The following is a 20,696-nucleotide window of genomic DNA, read 5'->3' as shown; positions in this document are numbered from 1 at the left end:
TTGTTTACAGACAGATGATTTCACTTATAATTCAAACTCAGTGCATCTTTGCTTGACATCATGGGAAAATCAAAAGAAATCAGCCAAGACCTCAGAAAAAAAATGGTAGACCTCCACAAGTCTGGTTCATCCTTGGGAGCAATTTCCAAAAGCCTGAAGGTACCACGTTCATCTGTACAAACAATAGTACGCAAGTATAAACACCATGGAACCACGCAGCCGTCATACCGCTCAGGAAGGAGACGCGTTCTGTCTCCTAGAGATGAACATACTTTGGTGCGAAAAGTGCAAATCAATCCCAGAACAACAGCAAAGGACCTTGTGAAGATGCTGGAGGAAACAGTTACAAAAATATCTATATCCACAGTAAAACAAGTCCTATATCGACATAACCTGAAAGGCAGCTCAGCAAGGAAGAAGCCACTGCTCCAAAACCGCCTTAAAAAAAGACAGACTACGGTTTGCAACTGCACATGGGGACAAAGATCGTACTTTTTGGATAAATGTCCTCTGGTCTGATTAACCAAAAATAGAACTGTTTGGCCATAATGATCATCGTTATGTTTGGAGGAAAAGCAAGCCGAAGAACACCATCCCAACCGTGACGCACGGGGGTGGCAGCATCATGCTGTGGGGGTGCTTTGCTGCAGGAGGGACTGGTGCACTTCACAAAATACATGGCATCATGAGGACGGAAAATTATGTGGATATATTGAAGCAACATCTCAAGACATCAGTCAGGAAATTAAAGCTTGGTCACAAATGGGTCTTCCAAATGGACAATGATCCCAAGCATACTTCCAAAGTTGTGGCAAAATGGCTTAAGGACAACAAAGTCAAGGTATTGGAGTGGCCATCACAAAGCCCTGACCTCAATCCTATAGAAATTTGTGGGCAGAACTGAAAAAGCGTATGCGAGCAAGGAGGCCTACAAACCTGACTCAGTTACACCAGCTCTGTCAGGAGGAATGGGCCAGAATTCACCCAACTTATTGTGGGAAGCTTGTGGAAGGCTCCCTGAAACGTTTGACCCAAGTTAAACAATTTAAAGGCAATGCTACCAAATACTAATTGAGTGTATGTAAACTTCTGACCCACTGGGAATGTGATGAAAGAAATAAAAGCTGAAATAAGTCATTCTCTCTACTATTATTCTGACATTTCACATTCTTAAAATAAAGTGGTGATTCAAACTGACCTAAAACAGGGAATTTTTACTAGGATTAAATGTCAGGAATTGTGAAAAAATGAGTTTAAATGTATTTGGCTAAGGTGTATGTAAACTTCCCACTTCAACTGTATGTATTCTGTGTATTGTAACTATGCAATTTTCAGACAAAATGTCCATTTAAATTAGCTCCATATATAAACTATACAGAGTCCTTTCAGTGATAAATGACTAGGCAATTTTGTGTTCACTGTATGAAGAAGAAATGTTGCCATTTGCCGAACTGACCGATAATTACTCTAGTACAAGATGGAGAGGCCAAAAATCGGTAGAATACAATGAAATAGATGTAAAGTAGTTGCAATAAATAAATAAAATTCCTTACAAAGACAGAACCTTCACAGGCATTTAAAGAGCACCGAGAGCAGGGAAAATTCATATTAGCCCCTTTTTGTAAGCTAGAATTCTATCTAAGAAAAGTAACTATTTTCCAGTAATCTCTATAAACTGTCATTCTGATGCTTGAAATCTTGTCTTATGTGTGATATAAAATGTATTGATAACAAGAGAAAAAATGAGATAAGTCTTTAATGTCACATAAACCAGATAGGTACAGTGAAATATGTTATCTTACAGGGTCAGCCATCGTAGTACGCCCCCCCTGGAGCAAATTAGGGTTAACTGTCTTGCTGAAGGACACATTGAAAGATTTTTCACCTTGTCGGCCCTGGTATTTGAACCAGCGATCTTTCGGTTACTGGCCCACGATTTAACCGCTAGGCCACCTGTCGCCTTATCAGAAGTGCCTGGTAACACTTCGACAGTCAACAAGTAATGCTTTGTTGCATGAGCATTTATAATGACATTGTAAGGGGACAGAATACGAAACATGCGTATGGCAAGTGTCATAGTGCATTATAACCACATCATACTGCAACCAACCACCACCCATCAACAGTCAAGATCGTCACATGGGAAGATGGCGGAAGAGGATGTTCTATTTGAAGAAGATGGTGCATCGAGTGGAGATGCGAGTGAAAAGGTTTGAATTACAGTGGGGAATACAAAAATAAATAAGAGAAGTAAAGTGGTAGTGCAATCTAGTAAATCCAAGCCTAATTCTGATTATTTTTTGATCGTGAGGGTTTTGGATCGATGGAGTTACCTGCGAGATCCGTTTGAAGCCTCTATGGCAAGAATAAGGGCTGTCCAGCTTGTCTCATATCCGGAGGCGGTGAGAAGAGTGGAAGAAAGGAGTAACGTTGAAGAAATAATGGTAGTAGGAGTAGAGACACCAGAGAATATTCATTGTCAACAGAGGGATCCTGTGATGTTTAATGTTAAGAAGGTGGACTTTGTAGAGATTATTGCATTGGTTATGAACTGCACAGCGCAAACAGAGAAAACCTGAGAAAATAGACATTGTTGTGAGTGCAGCTGAAAGTTTTTTGGGACTACAAGGAATCCTGTCAATGAATGCTCTGTCCTCACAGGCACAAGCTTGTGTTGTTGGGAAGGGCCCATAAGTAAGCATTTCAGTCTACACCTGTTGTTTACTAAGCACGTGACAAATACAATTTGAACGGTGTTTTTTTTTTTTAAACTTTTCCGCATTGGAATTTTTGTTTCACTTCACTGTACAGTAGGTGGCGGCAATACACCAATAGGGTGTAGTCTGCCATTAAACCTCGAAGAAGAAGCATCTTTGCCAAATATTTTGTATCACTAACCCAAGATAGACCAGGGGCCTGTTGCACAAAAGTAGAATTAAGACATCCGGGATAAATGACTCAGCTGAGCTCAATGAAGCCAAAACATGTGCGTCCAGGCTTAATTGGTTGCACAAAGACCAAGCCAGGATGAGCAGACACGGATTCATTAAGCCAGGTGAAACCAATCCTGGATAGGTGCGCGCTCACGGCTCACTCAAATAGACCCCGCCACAGATCACAGATTAACTGATTTACCATGGCAACTAGAGCCGCGTACTTTTCCCCGTCGGAAGCACAAATCCTCATGGAGGCATACGAGGAGGTAAAAGATATAATTAAGAAGAAAGGCAACACCGCCACAGTGATAAAGCAAAGAGAAAAAGCGTGGCAAAGTATTGCAGACCGCCTGAATGCGTAAGTAGTGCACAATTACACACTCACCGCTCCGCTGAAACATCACAATTACAATTCAAATATTTAATTCACATCTCCAAAAATGCAGTTGTACTGTAATTATGAAACGGTTAAATTTTTAATTGAAATGCACTGCAGATATGAGTGAAATTGTGTAAAGTAACTCCATCACACTGTATAAAGCTATGATAAATTTTTTGATATTTTTACTGAAAACAAGACAAAAATACCAAGTAATTTTTTGCAGTGTGACTCCATTAAATGTGTGTGTGTGTGTGTGTGTAGATTAAACATGAACGGGCCAAAACGGACATGGCAGCAGGTCAAAATCAAATACAAGAACATTCTGCAGAATGGTATGGTCCCTGACTAATATTTAACAAAGCACAAGCATATATTGTACCCAGAAGGTGCCTGCTCACACATTGTCTGTACTGTTTTAGCAGTGAAAAAGAATACCCACAGACAAGGCACGGGTGGTGGGTCACCAAAGGCTGACCTTACCCCAGCAGAGGACATGGCCTTGGAGCTAAATAAAGGCAGGCCCGTCTTAGAGGGGATCCCTGGGGGGAAAGAGACGAGCATAGGTTCCTCCCAAGATGCCACCCGCTTCATTCAAGGTATGTCCTTCCATCTCTACATGGGATACAACCACATTCATATTGAATCAATTTGGACTGTCTGACTTTGGTTTACCTATTGCCTTGCAGTGTCTGGCAGCACTGTGTTCCTGTTAGAGCCACCAGCACAAGCACCAGACGATGCTGATCCAGTGAGTACTCCATCAAAGGCATACTGTAGGCCTGGCATGTCTTGTCTACTAGCTTCAATATGAATCCGATTAAATGTGATAGGGTGAAGGCCCCAGTGCAGCAGCAACAGCACATGATGGAGACGATGATGAGGAGGAGACCATCTCTCTGGATTCCAGAAGGCATGAGGTATCATGTTAAGACTGTGAAAGTACTATTTACTCTACAATGGTGAGGAGTCCTCATCAAAATCAAAAAATCTAATTTCTTTTACAGGACCCAGATGCTATACAGTGGGAAAACCAGCCTGGCAACATAGTGCGTATTAATAAAAGGACACCACATCCTGCCAAATTCCAGCTGCGCTAATTGTATTGTGTTCACAGAGCTCACAAGCTATCAGAAAGTTGTATGGCAACCACCTCCGGCGCCAAATAGAACTGGCAGACATAGACATTCAGTACAAGAAGAAAAAGATGGAAAATCTTGCACTGGAGTCCGAAATAAAAAAGAGGACAATTAGGAAACTGGACCTTGAAATAAAAAAACTTGAGAGGGAGGTGAGATATGCCTTCAATGTACACTGTATGCTAACTGTAACACAAATGTATTAATCATTATTTTTCTTTCCTCCCCCAGCTCCAAGAAGATGACACAGCTCAAAATAAAAATTAGGTATATTCTCGTAAAGTCAAGTGAGCCATGACATATGAGCTCTTATTGTGAGCACACAGGACGGTGGCATCTTTCTAAGGTTTTTTTTATTTTCCCAGCAATCAGTACAACCAAGTCATCGTTATAAGGCATCGCCCTCTTTTGCCCACCCCCCCAGCACCAGGTGTGGCCACTAGCCTATATGAAGGCCCAAAATTGTGTGTTCCTTTCTGCTCTGACAATGGCATGCCCATTCGTGCGAGATGTGGTGGATGAAGAAGCACTTGTGCTGAGGAGAGCCTTCAGGCGAGAAAGGGTCTTCAGGGACCGGTTGGACCCACTGGCCTTCCCTGATGACCATCTATATGAAAGATACAGGTTTTCTGCAGATGGCATCAGGTATCTATGCAGACTACTGGGTCCCAGGATTAAGCACCGCACTGCACGGAGCCATGCACTGAGTGTGGAGCAAATGGTTTGTGTGGCCTTGCGCTTTTTTGCTAGTGGAGCCTTCCTGTACTCAGTGGGGGATGCAGAACAGCTGAACAAGGCCACAATTTGCCGCACAATAAGGAGTGTGTGTCTGGCTATCAAAGCATTAGCAGATGTCTTCATCTCCTTCCCTGGCCACAGAAGACTCTGTGACATCAAAGAGGAGTTCTATAGGATTGCAGGTAAGAGGATCTACAAATTACAGGACAACTGTTAACACATAGTAGGATACTCATTACTTTGTGTGACAGGTTTCCCCAATGTCATTGGTGCAGTGGACTGCACACACATAAGGATAAAAGCCCCCTCAGGTGCCCATGAGGCCGATTTTGTGAATAGGAAATCCTTTCACAGCATTAATGTTCAGGTGAACATAACTTTTTGATATTGTCCATTGACGAACACTCTGCATTGCCAGTGATGTGCATTGATTGGTGTAATATTCCTCATCTTATGATTTCAGATGGTCTGCAATGCTGACTGTGTGATCAGCAATGTTGTGGCAAAATGGCCTGGCTCAGTCCATGACTCCAGAATCTTTCGGGCCTCTGAAATCTATCAGTGCCTATCACAAGGTAAGCCACACAACCCCTATTTATAACCATCATGGCTGTGTCAAGAATATCACTGTGTTTATGAGGTAGTAATGATGAGATTTTGTGTTGACAGGTGAATTCTCTGGTGTGTTGCTGGGAGACAGGGGGTATGGCTGCCAGCCTTTTCTCCTGACACCTTTCACAGACCCCCAGGAAGCACAGCAGGCCTACAACCATGCCCATGCCAGGACCAGGGCCAGAGTTGAAATGACCTTTGGCCTCCTGAAGGCACGCTTTCACTGCCTTCACAAATTAAGGGTCAGCCCTGTTAGGGCATGTGATATTACTGTGGCTTGTGCTGTCCTCCACAATGTGGCCTGCCTGAGGAAGGAGAGGGCCCCCAGAGTGCCACCAGCCATGGACTGGGACAATCCGGCAATCTTCCCTGATGACGACAGTGGTCGGCTGCTGAGGGACCAATATGTGTTGAATTATTTTAGTTAGTATGTGTGCTTTCAATTTTGGTTAAATATGTCCTGCGGTGGCAGAGGAATTTGGGTTTTTTTGGGTTCGTTTTTTTACGAATTTGGCCTCTTATGATGTTTGTGCGGTATACTGTGTGTAATACAAGGCTGCAGGGAGGCTACTGCATCCATTCATTTGTCTGTTCAGTTGATGTGTATGGATTTGTCCTGCATTTATTTTAGTGTGCAGACATGCAGGGTGTGTTATATACAGACCTTTGAATGTGTATGTATCATTTTGTATAATATGCTTGGATTCTGTGCTTTCCATCTTGTAGAGTCACTGTGACTTCAGTTTCGAAAGGAGCTGATGGTTTACCTGCTTTGTTTTGTCCTTATTCAATAAAGGAACATAATGTTACACATTGTGTTTTTATATTCATATGGAATGTGTATTTGTTTATATGACAGAGTACTAGGGCCACACTGAAGAAAAAGGATAAAGTCATAAATTTATGAGGCTGGTTCTTTCTGCAGAAAAGCTACATATTGTTTTTACAGTTTTGATACTTATGACAATGTGATACTTAATATTCTGGCACATCAGCATGTCTTTGTTTATGAAACCATACTGAAGTACAATTTCACGAAATGCCCCACATCTGTCATTTTAACAACTGTCCTCCTTTAAAACAACTGGTTACAATATTATGACTTGTGTTTTTTTCCCCTCTGTGGCCCTAATATTCTATCATTTTATATATAGCCTTATAGTCTATGGGAAACTGTAAATTATCTAATGATAGCAACATCATCTAAAAATCATTTTTTATCCAAAATCATTGAAATTAATGATCACAAACGTTTAAATAATGACAGTGGGTCTAGTTATATGTGATAACAATGTATAGTGAGCAGTGAAATAACTATTGGTTTCCATTTGTGGTGACTGCTGACTGACATTAGGGATGAGATTAAATAGATCCTGGAATTTAGCCTGGTCTGGAGCAGGCTAGCTCCACAGAATAAATCTCCATGGTAATTTATACCATAACATATCCTCCTGCCCCCTATCCATCTTTAGTGCAACCGGATTACGGATCAATTGAGCCAGGATCACCAAGATATCCTGGCTTAATCCCTTATCCTAGTTTTGTGCAACAGGCCCCAGAGCCTGTCGTTTCCAATGGGAGCAAATTAATCATAGTGGGCAGAACAGGCAAGGAGATCACGAGCAATTGAGATCCTATTGGCGTGTTCTAGCATTTATTTGCCTATTTCCGTTAGGGAACGCCTACTTTGAAGTGCTCGTATGCAATAACTCAATTCACCCTTGCACTCCTAAACAACGCACATTTTTGAAACTTTGGCCAAGGGTAAAGTCAAAATGTAGTCCACTCTGTTTGTTAAAGATTCTAGTTTTGGAAACAGAAAACTGTATGGAGATCAAATGTTTCATCGATGAGAAAATTAGCAGAATGTCGGCCAAAATCCATGCCCCTCCATCTTTTCCCACTGCCAGCAACTGGGCTTCCTCTCATCACCATATATAGTAGTAAGTGGAAACGCCAACCGGATGCTTCACATTTATACATCCGGTGAAATATCTGTCTCATTGTTCTATCTGTGACTTGACTGCTGAACTGCACGAATTGCCGTAGCACTCCTTCTGACTGCTGGAAAGATGGCGGCAGCGCACACCCGGGCGAGCCCCAACTCTGCAGGCGGAAAAATATCTTAACAGAAAGACGCCTTTCGCCCAGCTCTTGCAAAAAGAAAACGTGCAAACAACTATTACACTTGCATGGTCATGGGTGGTCCCATGCACCACTAGAACCGAGCATTCCTCGACCTGCTATGGAGCCTCCGGATAATAGCGAACCTAGCAGGTAGGCGAATAATCAGTGCTACTTCGTGAAACTACACAGCCGGGACTTCGCCTGCTGCCACATTGTGAGCTGAATGTGACAACCCACGCGGGTCATTTGGCGCGCTTGTGCGTCTAAAAGCAAGCTACTGTCACAAAGTGTTCTGCGTGCAGTTGCAACGTTTTTGCAGCGTTGTTCTCTGAATTATCACTTTGCACAGTGTTTTTATTTGTTGTGGAATTCTTGGAGGGATGGAGGAAATGCTTGCCTTTTGAAAGAGGTAACGTTAGCTAACTATTTTTTATTTTGTATTCGATTTGCAGCATCAAAAGGCAACTTGCTAGGTTAGCTATGTGGCTAACGTTACTTTAAAGCGTCGTTGAGTTTATTCACAGTTTTGTCAAAGTTGCAAATTAACATTACTCTTCTTTCTTGCAAAGTTTGGTAGCTATCAGTTTTCGTCAGGATTGTGGTAACATTTTAACACTTCAATAGAACATACTATTTGAAACGTGAATTGAAATGTTTTACTCATTTTCTTGAATTGTTAGCCAACGTTAGCTAGCTAGTTAGCTATCATTAACCAGTTAACGTTAGCTAGGCAGTTCGGTACTACGCTAGGCTGCACGTCATAAGTAGTTACATTTGCTGGGGACCTGAATTTTATGATAAACTGTTGTACTTACAGCCCAAAAAATTAACACACGGCTCAAGTAAGAATTCAGTGGCTGGGCTGTTATGCTGTTTTGTTAGCGATGACTTATTGAACGGAGAAGATGGGGAAACAATTCATATTTTGGAATGTCTTATTTAGCTTTCCTAGAAATCAAAACCGTTCTCAGCACAGTAGGAAAAGCACACAGCTATGCACGTGAACACGATCTCTTTCTAGCAACGGTTATTAAGTTGCATCACCTTTTTGTGGAACATAGTTAGCTTACTAGCTACAATAGCCCACTGATTGCTTAGATTGATTGAACATTTATAGTATATACTAAGTTCCCCAACCGTGAATTTCGTGCATGCTGTTGTCTGTGTGATGATCATTCATCATGTAAACAGTGCAAATCATCAGAGGGAAAAATATTAGTTCCCAGCTTGAGATAGTTGACAGGGGACTGGTATTACAGGATATCCAATGATGCCTGCTCTTTGTTCGGGAGATAGAATGTTGTTAAGGTGTTTCCTGCCTTAAGCTTTTCAGATGCCATTTGTTAGCCAGGGACTGTGTGTGTGTAGTCGGTGTGTATGCTCTGGATTCTAATGGAAAACGGCCTCTGAGTTAAATTATAATGGTTTTAGAAAATGCGAAATGAAATGTTTATATAAAGCAGTTTTTCTGACAAGGAATACATGCTCAGTCACAGAACCCCCCAAAATGGTACAGTTGTCAGTGATTATGTGTACTAGTTTAGATTGCCAGGTATTGCACTATTAGTGATATATTATGTCATTCATTATGGATTGCTTCCAGCAGTTTTTAGTGCCACTGGAATGCATGTTGTGAAAGTTTTTTTTCTATGCATCTTTGACACCACAGGACATCATCTCACTTGTTTGCCCCTGACTCTTGGCGACAGATTCTCTGGAATCCAATGTTATGTCTCTCTCCCCTCTCCCTTGAAGCACGCAAGAGTGCCTGGCCTACACTGCATGGGGTACTAAATTGAAATGGATAGAATGATGTTCAGAGTGCAAAAACATGTTCAGTGCTTTAGTGTTGTTCTTGATTGTCTGTGACATCACTTTGATCATACTGGTTGGCTGTGTTTTCAATCCATGTCTCCTTTGCAAACACAAACACACTTGTCTTGAATTTCTAGTCACTGTACTGCTGCTGTCAGACTAGCCTGGTCCCACATCTCTTTGTGCTCTTTTCAACTCCATTGAGCTCCTTGTCAAGCCGAACATGGCATGATAATTAGGTTGTTTTCACACTTAGTCCCTTTCAGCCAATTTTTGTGAACTCGGTGTGGTTTGCAGATTTTTTTTGTGCCGTGTGAACACTCCAAAATAATTCAGACCCCTCGAAAGAGCCCCAACGCGACCGAACTGAGACCATCTCGAGAGGTGGTCTGAGTTCTGTTCGCTTTAATTCCCTGGTCCGGTTCCCTTTTTTTTAGGACAATGTGAACACAAAGCTCCCCAGGTTTGCTTGTCATTATTCCCACACTAGACTATTGCAACGCCGTTACCCCTGCCATAAACCTTCACATTGGTGTCACTAAAAGAAGAAGAAAATGTGCAGATTCGCAGAAAAAAAAGGGTGCTGTTTTTGGATGTTTAGCGATTGTCAAGGGTGCACAGACGTTACAAAATATGTGTGGAGTTTCTAGTTCAGATCATTTGTTTGCTATATGAGATCTATAAGAGAGCTTAATAAGCTGTTTATTCAATTGTGGGGTTTGAATAGTGTGAGAAGACAACATATTGTGAGAATCACAACATACTGTAGGGTACAAAATCTATTCTAGCAGCCTACATTGGGTGTACAGTTTTCAATTACAGCATTCTTTTTTAAATCTGCTGTTTTTATTACAATAATATTTACATGTAAATAGTATCTTCTGATTACAGTTATTATGTCTCATATTTTAACTAAATGCAATCTATTAGCTTCCAAAATGTAAGTAGGCATATCTAGCTGTCCGATAACACGTTCTGATGAAATAGCTTGTCCTGCACTTTCTAAAATCCCAGAGTGCATTGATTAAATGTTGGAAAAAGATATTGGTTCCTTTCTAAATAATAATATAATAATATGCCATTTAGCAGACGCTTTTATCCAAAGCGACTTACAGTCATACATAGCAATGTGAATGCAAAGATGAATCAGACCACAAAATGGGTGAAGTGAACTGTCAAAAGAGTTGAGTCCTCATTCAAAGGTAAGGGCAGTGTGAATACAAAGAGAACTGAGTTCTTTAGCTTTTTAAAAAAACTCAATTTAAAGAGGACTCTGATCAGTTCTTTTAAAGAGGACCATATGTGAAAACACCCTTTTAGTGCCAAGGAGTTGGCATTATGGCACAAACAGACTGGCACTCAGGCTAGTTTCAGATTGTAAATTGCTGCTGATGTAAATTCTTATAGGATGCGTCAAAAGTAGTGCACAAATGTAGGGAATATGGTACCATTTGGTATGTAGGGTAAGCATACCTATTAAGCCCATGTACCCATTAAGCCCACTTCCATCTTTGGATTCAAATAAACAAAAACAAAAAAACATTTTCTGCTGTTTAATGTTTAAACTAATTCATCTGGTTGTTATATCTACAATTGTTTTTATTCTAAGCCAATCAGATATTTTGTTAAGTTATTGACAATTATGTGTAGGTTCCCAATTTAAAAGCTGCAAAACATTTTTTGCCATTGAGGCTACCCTCAGATAAACACATTTTCCAGATATTTTTAGTACCTTCTCAAATAAGTGATCATACTTTATCCAAAATTAAGAGATTCATGTGCTGATGTAAGCACATGACAGCATATTTGATAAGCATTCATTACTATTTCTTGCCAATTGTCAGTCTCACAGTAGCAACATAACTTGGTGAATAGATTTCAGGCATTTACTGCTTACATTTTTAAAATGTTTTTTTTCTTCATATTTTACTGTTAGATGAACGTTGCTTTGTTACACAGATACCATTTTGGTAAATTTGACATTGATCTCAGGTAGGCTTAAAAGGGTACAGTAGCACAAAAAGCACTCTTGCTATACAAATGTAAATGACAGTAAAGCAATATCGTTCAATATGATCAATACTAACTTTGCATAATATTGTAGTCTGTAGTGTACCCCAAACCATTGGTTTCCAAATATTTTGAGTAGACTTTGCTATTCTGTCTTTTTCAACATAAATTGCTGTTCCAATTAATCCCAGTATGCTCCTATTAAGCCCAGTTTTTATTGAAACACACGGGGATAGTGTGTTAATATCCCTAATATTCAATGAACATGAGCATAAATGTTTTTTGTTCAGATTTAAGTTGATTAAAACACACAAACTACAGTTATGCATATTGTGTATCTAGCCATGGTGCCTTTACCAAGATTCAAAACAATTAGAAACCTCAGTGCTCTCTCCAAGACATTTGGACTCAACAGGTAAGTCGTTGATGCAGAGAGTAGAATAAGACCAGGGTTGAGGGATATCAGATATAGAAAACCTGTAGGTGGTGGATAAAAATGCAAACAAATGAGGCACAAGAAGATGACTATTGGGAGACTACTCATGCACTTTTGGGTGGGGGCATTGTCATAGTTGTCTTTCATTCATCCAGGTGATTCTGTTTTTAGGTCCACCACCAGTACCTTTTTAATACACCGTAGAGGGAGATTTGAAACTTTCTTCAGATTGGCTTTAGGAAGACGTGTTGAACAAATTAACAAGAATAGCTGTACAGCAAATGTGAATCAGCTTTCAGATAATTCATTGAAAGTTTTGTGTGTAATGGTCTTTGTTGCATGGCTTCTTATCCACAGAGGGCCAGTTTGGGTGCAGGTTTGTGTTCTAACTAAGCAATAACACACCTGATTCGGCTAATGTCTTGATTGAAGTCTATGATTAGTTGAATCAGGTGTGTACTGGTCTGCAAGAACAAAAGCCCAAGTCCACATGGATCTATGTGGATACGATTGGACACCCCGCTGTTATAAGTGCTACTTTCATGATGTATAGCAATGATCATTTTATTTTAATGACTTTAGGGGTCGATTAATATAATCTAATTTTACATAAGAAATGTCACTTTGTAAGTTCTGAACATTTGTAAATTAATTAAAATTGATTGTTTTAGAGGTGGGCTTATTTGGAACACCCATGGGCTTAAACGGTTCACTCGGTAACCATTAAGCCCAGTCCGGACATTTTATCAAATATTTGTGTCTTATTAAAACACGTTGTAAGTAAAGTCATAAAACTTCACGAGAGATTAAATATTTGTCTTATTAAAACACAAGATTAATCTTTCATTTTATATCCCATTTTCTTACAAAAATGAGGGCAGTATATGTTAGAAATGTCTGAACTTTGGTGGGCTTAATAGGTACACTTACCCTACTCGTGGTTATGCAGCTGCAGCATATGGGTGGGGACTGGGGAGCTTGAAGTTCCTCTCTTCCAGGAATCGGTTTGTGCACTGCAGGCTCATTGTATTTTTGTCCTAACTCATTGGATGCATCCCACATAGCTCCCTCGTCAAAAGTAGTGCACTATATATGGAATAGGGTGCAATTTGGGACTCAGACATAAACATGCCCTGCAGGCAAGGCACTTACTGGAGGGCCCTCTGGTTTTGACCAATGTTTTTCCAGGAAAAGCGGGGAAAACCTCAAAGGCTGGAACTGGGATTGCTTTGGGGTTGAATATTATAGTGATGATGTCATATTGTCAATAGTAGAGTTCCAAGTTCCAACAAAGCTGCCCTCTCCTCCAACCCCCCCCTAGAGTCCCTGGCTGCATCCCAAATGTCACCCTATTCCCTTTAGGCCCTGAAAAGTAGTGCACTATATAGGGAATAGGGTGCCATTTGGGACAGAGCCCCTCTCTGTCCGGCATGTGCAGAACAGAGAGGGAGAGAGACAAACAACAAGGCACATGATTGTGCAACACTGTCTGCCTGCTCGACTTAAGGTCACCCCTGTCCCTGACCGTGTAAGACAAGATAATTTGCAAGCATGTTTTAAAAATGCATGCACTGCACTCACTAACTATTAATTGCTGCTGCCAACCATTACAGTGAGAGGGACAGAGATCTTTTGTCAGTGCTGTCTTGCTATTTGGTACTCTGGCTGGGCCAGTAACATTCAGGCATTCTCTCACATGCATTCCAGGGATTTCAGGATGTGGTATAGTCCTGCTTAGAGGAGAGGATAGTCGTCTCATGTCTCATGGCCCGGAGCAGGAGGAGCCCGTGGCTAGAACTCATTAATGCAACACACTCACCCTGTAGATGGAACATTCTGAACTGTCTCTTTACCCCTATCTGTCTCTCTCTCTCATAAACAGCTGCAGCACCTGTCTGTGCAGGCTTGAAAAAGACTGGTGCGTGTCATGCCACACCATGTGATTCAGGAAGGAAGGTTATTCAGGCCATCATCATTACATGATTTTCTGTTTACATTGCACCTAGCTAGCACAGGTTAGTGTTAGCGGGCAGGGCAAGCTTTTCATTGTTTTATTTTAATTATCGTATCGTCAGCCAAGGCTGTGGTTGCAGGATGTTGATTAGGCCTAGCTGTGTATGCACTTGGGTTGTAAGTGTACTGCCATTTCTGTGTTATAAGTGACAGTCAGAGGATGCACAGTTTAGACCCTTTGTTCTCCCATGGATCTAAAGCAGTGGCAGGGCATTCCAATCCAGGCTGTACTGTTCTAGATTAACAGCTGGTCTCTCAGGGGATGCAGTGTTATGTTTCAGTGTTGTCATAAGTATTGCACAGCAAGCAGCACACAAATTATGACTGTTCCTTTCTGCAAAATTATTTTGCCCAGGGTTCAAGCGCATTCTTCATCGTATCAAAGCATGGTGTGTTTGTGTTGTGTGTGTGCACTGCATGCATCCATGCACGGGTGTGGGGCTGTGCTGTGCACTTTTGTGTGTGTGTGTGGGGGGATCCAATGTGTCTGTCTGGGTGGCGTCAGTCACACATTCACACTGTTCCCTGAGCAGGGTGGGGTCAGGGTTATCCTGTTCTGTTTTCTCTCTGTTGTATTATTTTCCTTCTGCTTCAGATCCTGCTGTCATTCTGCTGGCGTTACAGATAATGATGTTGAGGAGCTACAGATGCATGCAACACAAGAATGGTAATTGGATAGAGACATTGCGTAGAATAAAAAAAGAAAAGCTCAGTTGCACCCTTCAGTCTTTACAAAGATGTAGCCAATGCTCTGGCATAGTAATGGGTCTTATCTGAAATCACTCAGTTAAAAAGTAGAATTTTAGCAATCATTTTATCCCATTCGGCTGGTGGGGAAATAGGCATTGTGAGCAAGTCTGCTTCCCAATGGTGATGTGGATATACTCGGAATACATATCCCAAATGAAATAAATGATCTCACTCCCCAAAAAATTAATAGAAAGTTAGCAAAAATAGACAAGATCTTGCTACCATGGAACGGTAAATACCTGTCAATTTGTGGAAAAATCACACCGATTAACTCTTTATTATCCCAGTTTACATATTTGCTTATGGTCTTGCCTACGCCTAGTGAACAGTTTTTTTTTTTAATTATGAGAATTTTTTTCCATTTTATTTGGAATGGCAAGCCAGACAAAATTAAACGGGCCTATTTATATAATGAATAGTATTAAATGTTAAAGCATTAGACCTATCACTAAAAGCTTCAGTCATACAAAAATTATACTTAAATCCGAACTGGTTCTCTAGCAAACTAGTAAGATTGTCTCACCCAATGTTCAAGAAGGGACTTTTTCCCTTCATTCAGATTACAACCCCTCACTTTCAGGTATTTGAAAAGGAAATCATCTCCCAAATATCACTATTTCTAAAACAAGCCATAGAAAGTTGGTTGCAATTTCAATTGAATCCTCCAGAAATGACAGAACAAATATTGCAACAAATATTGTGGTTAAACTCAAATATACTAATTGATAAAAAAATAAAATATTTTATTGATAAAAAAAATAAAAAAAAGTATAATATTCGTAAATGATATTATCGGTAGGAATGGAGTTATGTCGCACATGCAGCTAACAAAAACATATGGAAATGTCTGCTCTACCCAAAATTACAACCAAATAATTGCAGCATTACCTCAAAAATGGAAGAGGAAAGTGGGAGGAAGAAGTAAGGAAGTTGTCTGTCGGCCTTGCATTAAAGAACATAATTTGTTAAAGAAAATTGTGATAAATAAAGAAGTTTACCAGTTTAATTTAAGGACCAAAAGATTGACAGCCGTCCCATATAGATTGCAAAATAGTTGGGAAGAGATTTTTGACGTACCGATTCCATGGCATAGTGTTTATGAACTGATACACAAAACGACGCTGGATTCAAAACTTATAATTTATAAAAGTCTTGCTACCAATAGAATGTTATTTGTATGGGGGATACAATCTTCCCAGCTCTGCAGATTTTGCTGCGAAGAGACAGCATCATTAGATCATTTGTTTTGGTACTGTCCATTTGTAGCTTGTTTCTGGACACAGGTCCAGGAATGGCTGAAGGATTGCAATATTTGCATGGAGCTGACCCTGCAGATGGCACTACAGGGTGATCTGAAAAGTCATAGTCAATCAATAATATAATAATACTTTTAGCAAAGATGTTTATTTTCTATTCACAAACTGTAGAAACAATGAGAATAGAAAGATTCAGAACTTTTGTAAAACATCATAGTACAGTTGAAAAATATATGGCAAATAGAAATCCAATATGGATGGTGTTAAGAGATAGATGGGAGGTGTTGAATGGAGCTGAAGGATGGGACTAATAACAACAAGATAACTAGTGTAAGACATGCTGTGTCCATAATAAGTATATAGGTTATATATTGTGAGCTTTTGTGAAAGAGCACAGTTAGAAAGATATGGCATATAGAAGCATGCCAGATGGACATCATGAAAATGATCGGAGGAAGTTCAGGAGTAAAAACAAACAAAATATAATTAGTGACTGTCCATAAAATGTATATAGTATGTATAAGCATGAAGTAGAGGCCTAAGCATTGTTGTTCACTAGTTTACTCCAATTGGGGAGGGGATGGTGGGGTTGGAAAGTAATAAAGGGAAATATATATATTTTTAAAGGATATATATGTATGTGTATATATGTATATGCTGTGGAAAAAAATAAGAGACCACTGCACATTTTTCTTAAATCAGCATCTCTACATGTATGACAGCCATTCCATTCCAGTGTCTGTTGAATTCCAACACAGGCACACCTCATTCTACTGAATTAGGTACTGATTAGGTGATCACTTATTTAATGAGGAAAAGTATAAAAAAACACTGCTGTGGTCATCACTATCCTCTTGCAATAGGACCAGCTGGATGGCAAAAACAGTGCTAATAGTACCTCAAAAGTAATATTAATCCAAGAATAACTATTGACCATGCCAAAAGAGTTGAAAAGGAAAGTTTTCAGTGAGGAAAAGAAGGGTTCAATTCTGGCTTTACTGGCAGAGGGATACAGTGAGCGTCAGGTTGCTTCCATTCTTAAAATTTCAAAGATGGCGGTTCATAAGAACAAGGTCAAGCAGCCGACATTACGGACAACAAAGCTACAGACCGGCAGAGGGTGAAAACGACTCTACTGACCAGGATGACCAACTAATTCGAATGTCACTCAACAACCGTAGGATGACATCAAGTGACCTACAAAAAGAATGGCAAACGGCAGCTGGGGTGAAGTGCACGGCGAGGACGGTTCGAAACAGGCTCCTAGGGGCAGGGCTGAAGTCGTGCAAAGCTAGAAAAAAGCCCTTCATCAATGAGAAGCAAAGAAGAGCCAGGCTGAGGTTTGCAAAAGACCATAAAGATTGTACCGTAGAGGACTGGAGTAAGGTCATCTCTGATGAGACCTGGAGAGGCCTACAAGCCACAGTGTCTCGCACCCACTGTGAAATTTGGTGGAGCATCGGTGATGATTTGGGGTTGCTTCAGCAAGGCTGGAATCGAGCAGATTTGTCTTTGAAGGACGCATGAATCAAGCCACGTACAAGGTTGTCCTGGAAGAAAACTTGCCTCCTTTTGCTCTGACATTGTTCCCCAACTCTGAGGATTGGTTTTTCCAGCAGGACAATTGTCATGAGAATTTCTATCTCTAATTCAACCTAAGCTTGAATCATTACCAGGGGTTGTAAGGCTCTGGTTTTAATCATAAATGATTCAAGGTCCACAACCAGCAAGAATGATCTGTATTTTTAATCATGGAGAGCTCTGCCGCCAAAAAACTTACATACAGCTTTATACCCCTTGACACACAAAGGCACTTTGCTCCGCCCACCTTTAGGAGGCTTTTTTTAACCTGTTTTCTCAGTCCCCTTCACCCTGGAATGTTTAGTCCCGCCCCCCTCTGTTAGTGGGTTGCCACTACATTATAACTCTAACACCGTTCACACATTTATACTGTATTTGGGGTGAAATCCTTTAGTCATTATTCTTAAAATACAAATTAATCTATCAACAATGCGCCATGCCACACAGCCAGGTCAATCAAGGTGTGGATGGAGGACCACCAGATCAAGACCCTGTCATGGCCAGTCCAATCTCCAGACCTGAACCCCATTGAAAACTTCTGGAATGTGATCAAGAGGAAGAAGGATGGTCACAAGCCATCAAACAAAGCCGAGCTGCTTGAATTTTTGCGCAAGGAGTGGCATAAAGTCACCCAACATCAATGTGAAAGACTGGTGGAGAGCATGCCAAGACGCATGAAAGCTGTGATTGAAAATCAGGGTTATTCCACCAAATATTGATTTCTGAACTCTTCCTAAGTTAAAACATTAGTATTGTGTTGTTTAAAAATGAACATTAACTTATTTTCTTTGCATTATTCGAGGTCTGAGAACACTGCATCTTTTTTGTTATTTTGACCAGTTGTCATTTTCTGCAAATAAATGGTCTAAATGCAAATATTTTGGGGGGGAATTTGGGAGAAATGTTGTCAGTAGTTTATAGAATAAAACAAAAATGTAATTTTTACCCAAACACATACCTATAAATAGTAAAACCAGAGAAACTGATAATTTTGCAGTGGTCTCTTAATTTTTTCCGCAGCTATATATAGATATATATATACAAACACACACAGTGGGGGAAAAAAGTATTTAGTCAGCCACCAATTATGCAAGTTCTCCCACGTAAAAAGATGAGAGGCCTGTAATTTTCATCATACGTACACGTCAACTATGACAGACAAATTGAGGGAAAAAAATCCAGAAAATCACATTGTAGGATTTTTAATGAATTTATTTGCAAATTATGGTGGAAAATAAGTATTTGGTCAATAACAAAAGTTTCTCAATACTTTGTTATATACCCTTTGTTGGCAATGACACAGGTCAAACGTTTTCTGTAAGTCTTCACAAGGTTTTCACACACTGTTGCTGGTATTTTGGCCCATTCCTCCATGCAGATCTCCTCTAGAGCAGTAATAATAATAATATGCCATTTAGCAGACGCTTTTATCCAAAGCGACTTACAGTCATGCGTGCATAAATTTTTTGTGTATGGGTGGTCCCGGGGATCGAACCCACTACCTTGGCGTTACAAGCGCCGTGCTCTACCAGTTGAGCTACAGAGGACCACGAGCAGTGATGTTTTGGGGTTGTCGCTGGGCAACACGGACTTTCAACTCCCTCCAAAGATTTTCTATGGGGTTGAGATCTGGAGACTGGCTAGGCCACTCCAGGACCTTGAAATGCTTCTTACGAAGCCACTCCTTCGTTGCCCAGGCGGTGTGTTTGGGATCATTGTCATGCTGAAAGACCCAGCCACGTTTCATCTTTAATGCCCTTGCTGATGGAAGGAGGTTTTCACTCAAAATCTCACGATACATGGCCCCATTCATTCTTTCCTTTACACGGATCAGTCGTCCTGGTCCCTTTGCAGAAAAATTGCCCCAAAGCATGTTGTTTCCACCCCCATGCTTCACACAAGGTATGGTGTTCTTTGGATGCAACTCAGCATTCTTTGTCCTCCAAACACAACGAGTTGAGTTTTTACCAAAAAGTTCTATTTTGGTTTCATCTGACCATATGACATTCTCCCAATCGTCTTCTGGATCATCCAAATACACTCTAGCAAACTTCAGACGGGCCTGGACATGTACTGGCTTAAGCAGGGGGACATGTCTTGCACTGCAGGATTTGAGTCCCTGGCGGTGTAGTGTGTTACTGATGGTAGGCTTTGTTACTTTGGTCCCAGCTCTCTGCAGGTCATTCACTAGGTCCCCCCGTGTGGTTCTGGGATTTTTGCTCACCGTTCTTGTGATCATTTTGACCCCACGGGGTGAGATCTTGCGTGGAGCCCCAGATCGAGGGAGATTATCAGTGGTCTTGTATGTCTTCCATTTCCTAATAATTGCTCCCACAGTTGATTTCTTCAAACCAAGCTGCTTACCTATTGCAGATTCAGTCTTCCCAGCCTGGTGCAGGTCTACAATTTTGTTTCTGGTGTCCTTTTGACAGCTCTTTGGTCTTGGCCATAGTGGAGTTTGGAGTGTGACTGTTTGAGGTTGTGGACAGGTGTCTTTTATACTGATAACAAGTTCAAACAGGTGCCATTAATACAGGTAACGAGTGGAGGACAGAGGAGCCTCTTAAAGAAGAAGTTACAGGTCTGTGAGAGCCAGAAATCTTGCTTGTTTGTAGGTGACCAAATACTTATTTTCCACCATAATTTGCAAATAAATTCATAAAAAATACTACAATGTGATTTTCTGGAGAAAAAAATTCTCTATTTGTCTGTCATAGATGACGTGTACCTATGATGAAAATTACAGGCCTCTCGCATCTTTTTAAGTGGGAGAACTTGCACAATTGGTGGCTGACAATCCTTTTTTCCCCACTCTGTGTGTGTGTGTGTGTGTGTGTGTGTGTGTGTGTGTATATATATATACACACACACACACACACACACACACACACACACACACACAGT

At 40.7% G+C, this 20,696-nt stretch overlaps 2 protein-coding genes across 4 annotated transcripts in view; both read left to right on the top strand.

Moving 5' to 3' along the window:
• The first annotated feature begins 3,330 nt into the window (after window positions 1–3,330).
• Window positions 3,331–6,633, top strand: LOC311100440 (putative nuclease HARBI1). 3 transcript variants are annotated; one of them, XM_084141359.1, is made up of 11 exons: window positions 3,331–3,650; window positions 3,738–3,914; window positions 4,005–4,066; window positions 4,149–4,235; window positions 4,323–4,364; window positions 4,433–4,606; window positions 4,686–4,721; window positions 4,820–5,374; window positions 5,444–5,559; window positions 5,656–5,767; window positions 5,862–6,633. In XM_084141359.1, exons 8-11 carry the CDS (start codon window positions 4,903–4,905, stop codon window positions 6,230–6,232), a joined length of 1,071 nt encoding a protein of 356 aa, XP_083997485.1. In that variant the 5' UTR covers window positions 3,331–3,650; window positions 3,738–3,914; window positions 4,005–4,066; window positions 4,149–4,235; window positions 4,323–4,364; window positions 4,433–4,606; window positions 4,686–4,721; window positions 4,820–4,902; the 3' UTR covers window positions 6,233–6,633. The 3 variants fall into 2 exon arrangements, with proteins under 3 accessions (XP_083997485.1, XP_083997487.1, XP_083997486.1); XM_084141360.1 differs by having other exon boundaries at window positions 4,323–4,606.
• Window positions 6,634–7,886: 1,253 nt separating this feature from the next.
• map3k4 (mitogen-activated protein kinase kinase kinase 4) overlaps window positions 7,887–20,696 on the top strand; it is a 90,296-nt gene continuing 77,486 nt past the window's right edge. The window contains exon 1 of the mRNA XM_084142334.1: window positions 7,887–8,081. Coding sequence (XP_083998460.1) covers window positions 8,050–8,081 — 32 coding nt within the window. The 5' untranslated portion in view covers window positions 7,887–8,049. The remainder of the gene's footprint in view (window positions 8,082–20,696) is intronic.

This window comes from Coregonus lavaretus (genome assembly GCF_964263955.1).
Source record: "Coregonus lavaretus genome assembly, chromosome: 25".
Taxonomy (NCBI): Eukaryota; Metazoa; Chordata; class Actinopteri; order Salmoniformes; family Salmonidae; genus Coregonus; species Coregonus lavaretus.
This window is presented reverse-complemented; position numbering and strand designations above follow the sequence as displayed.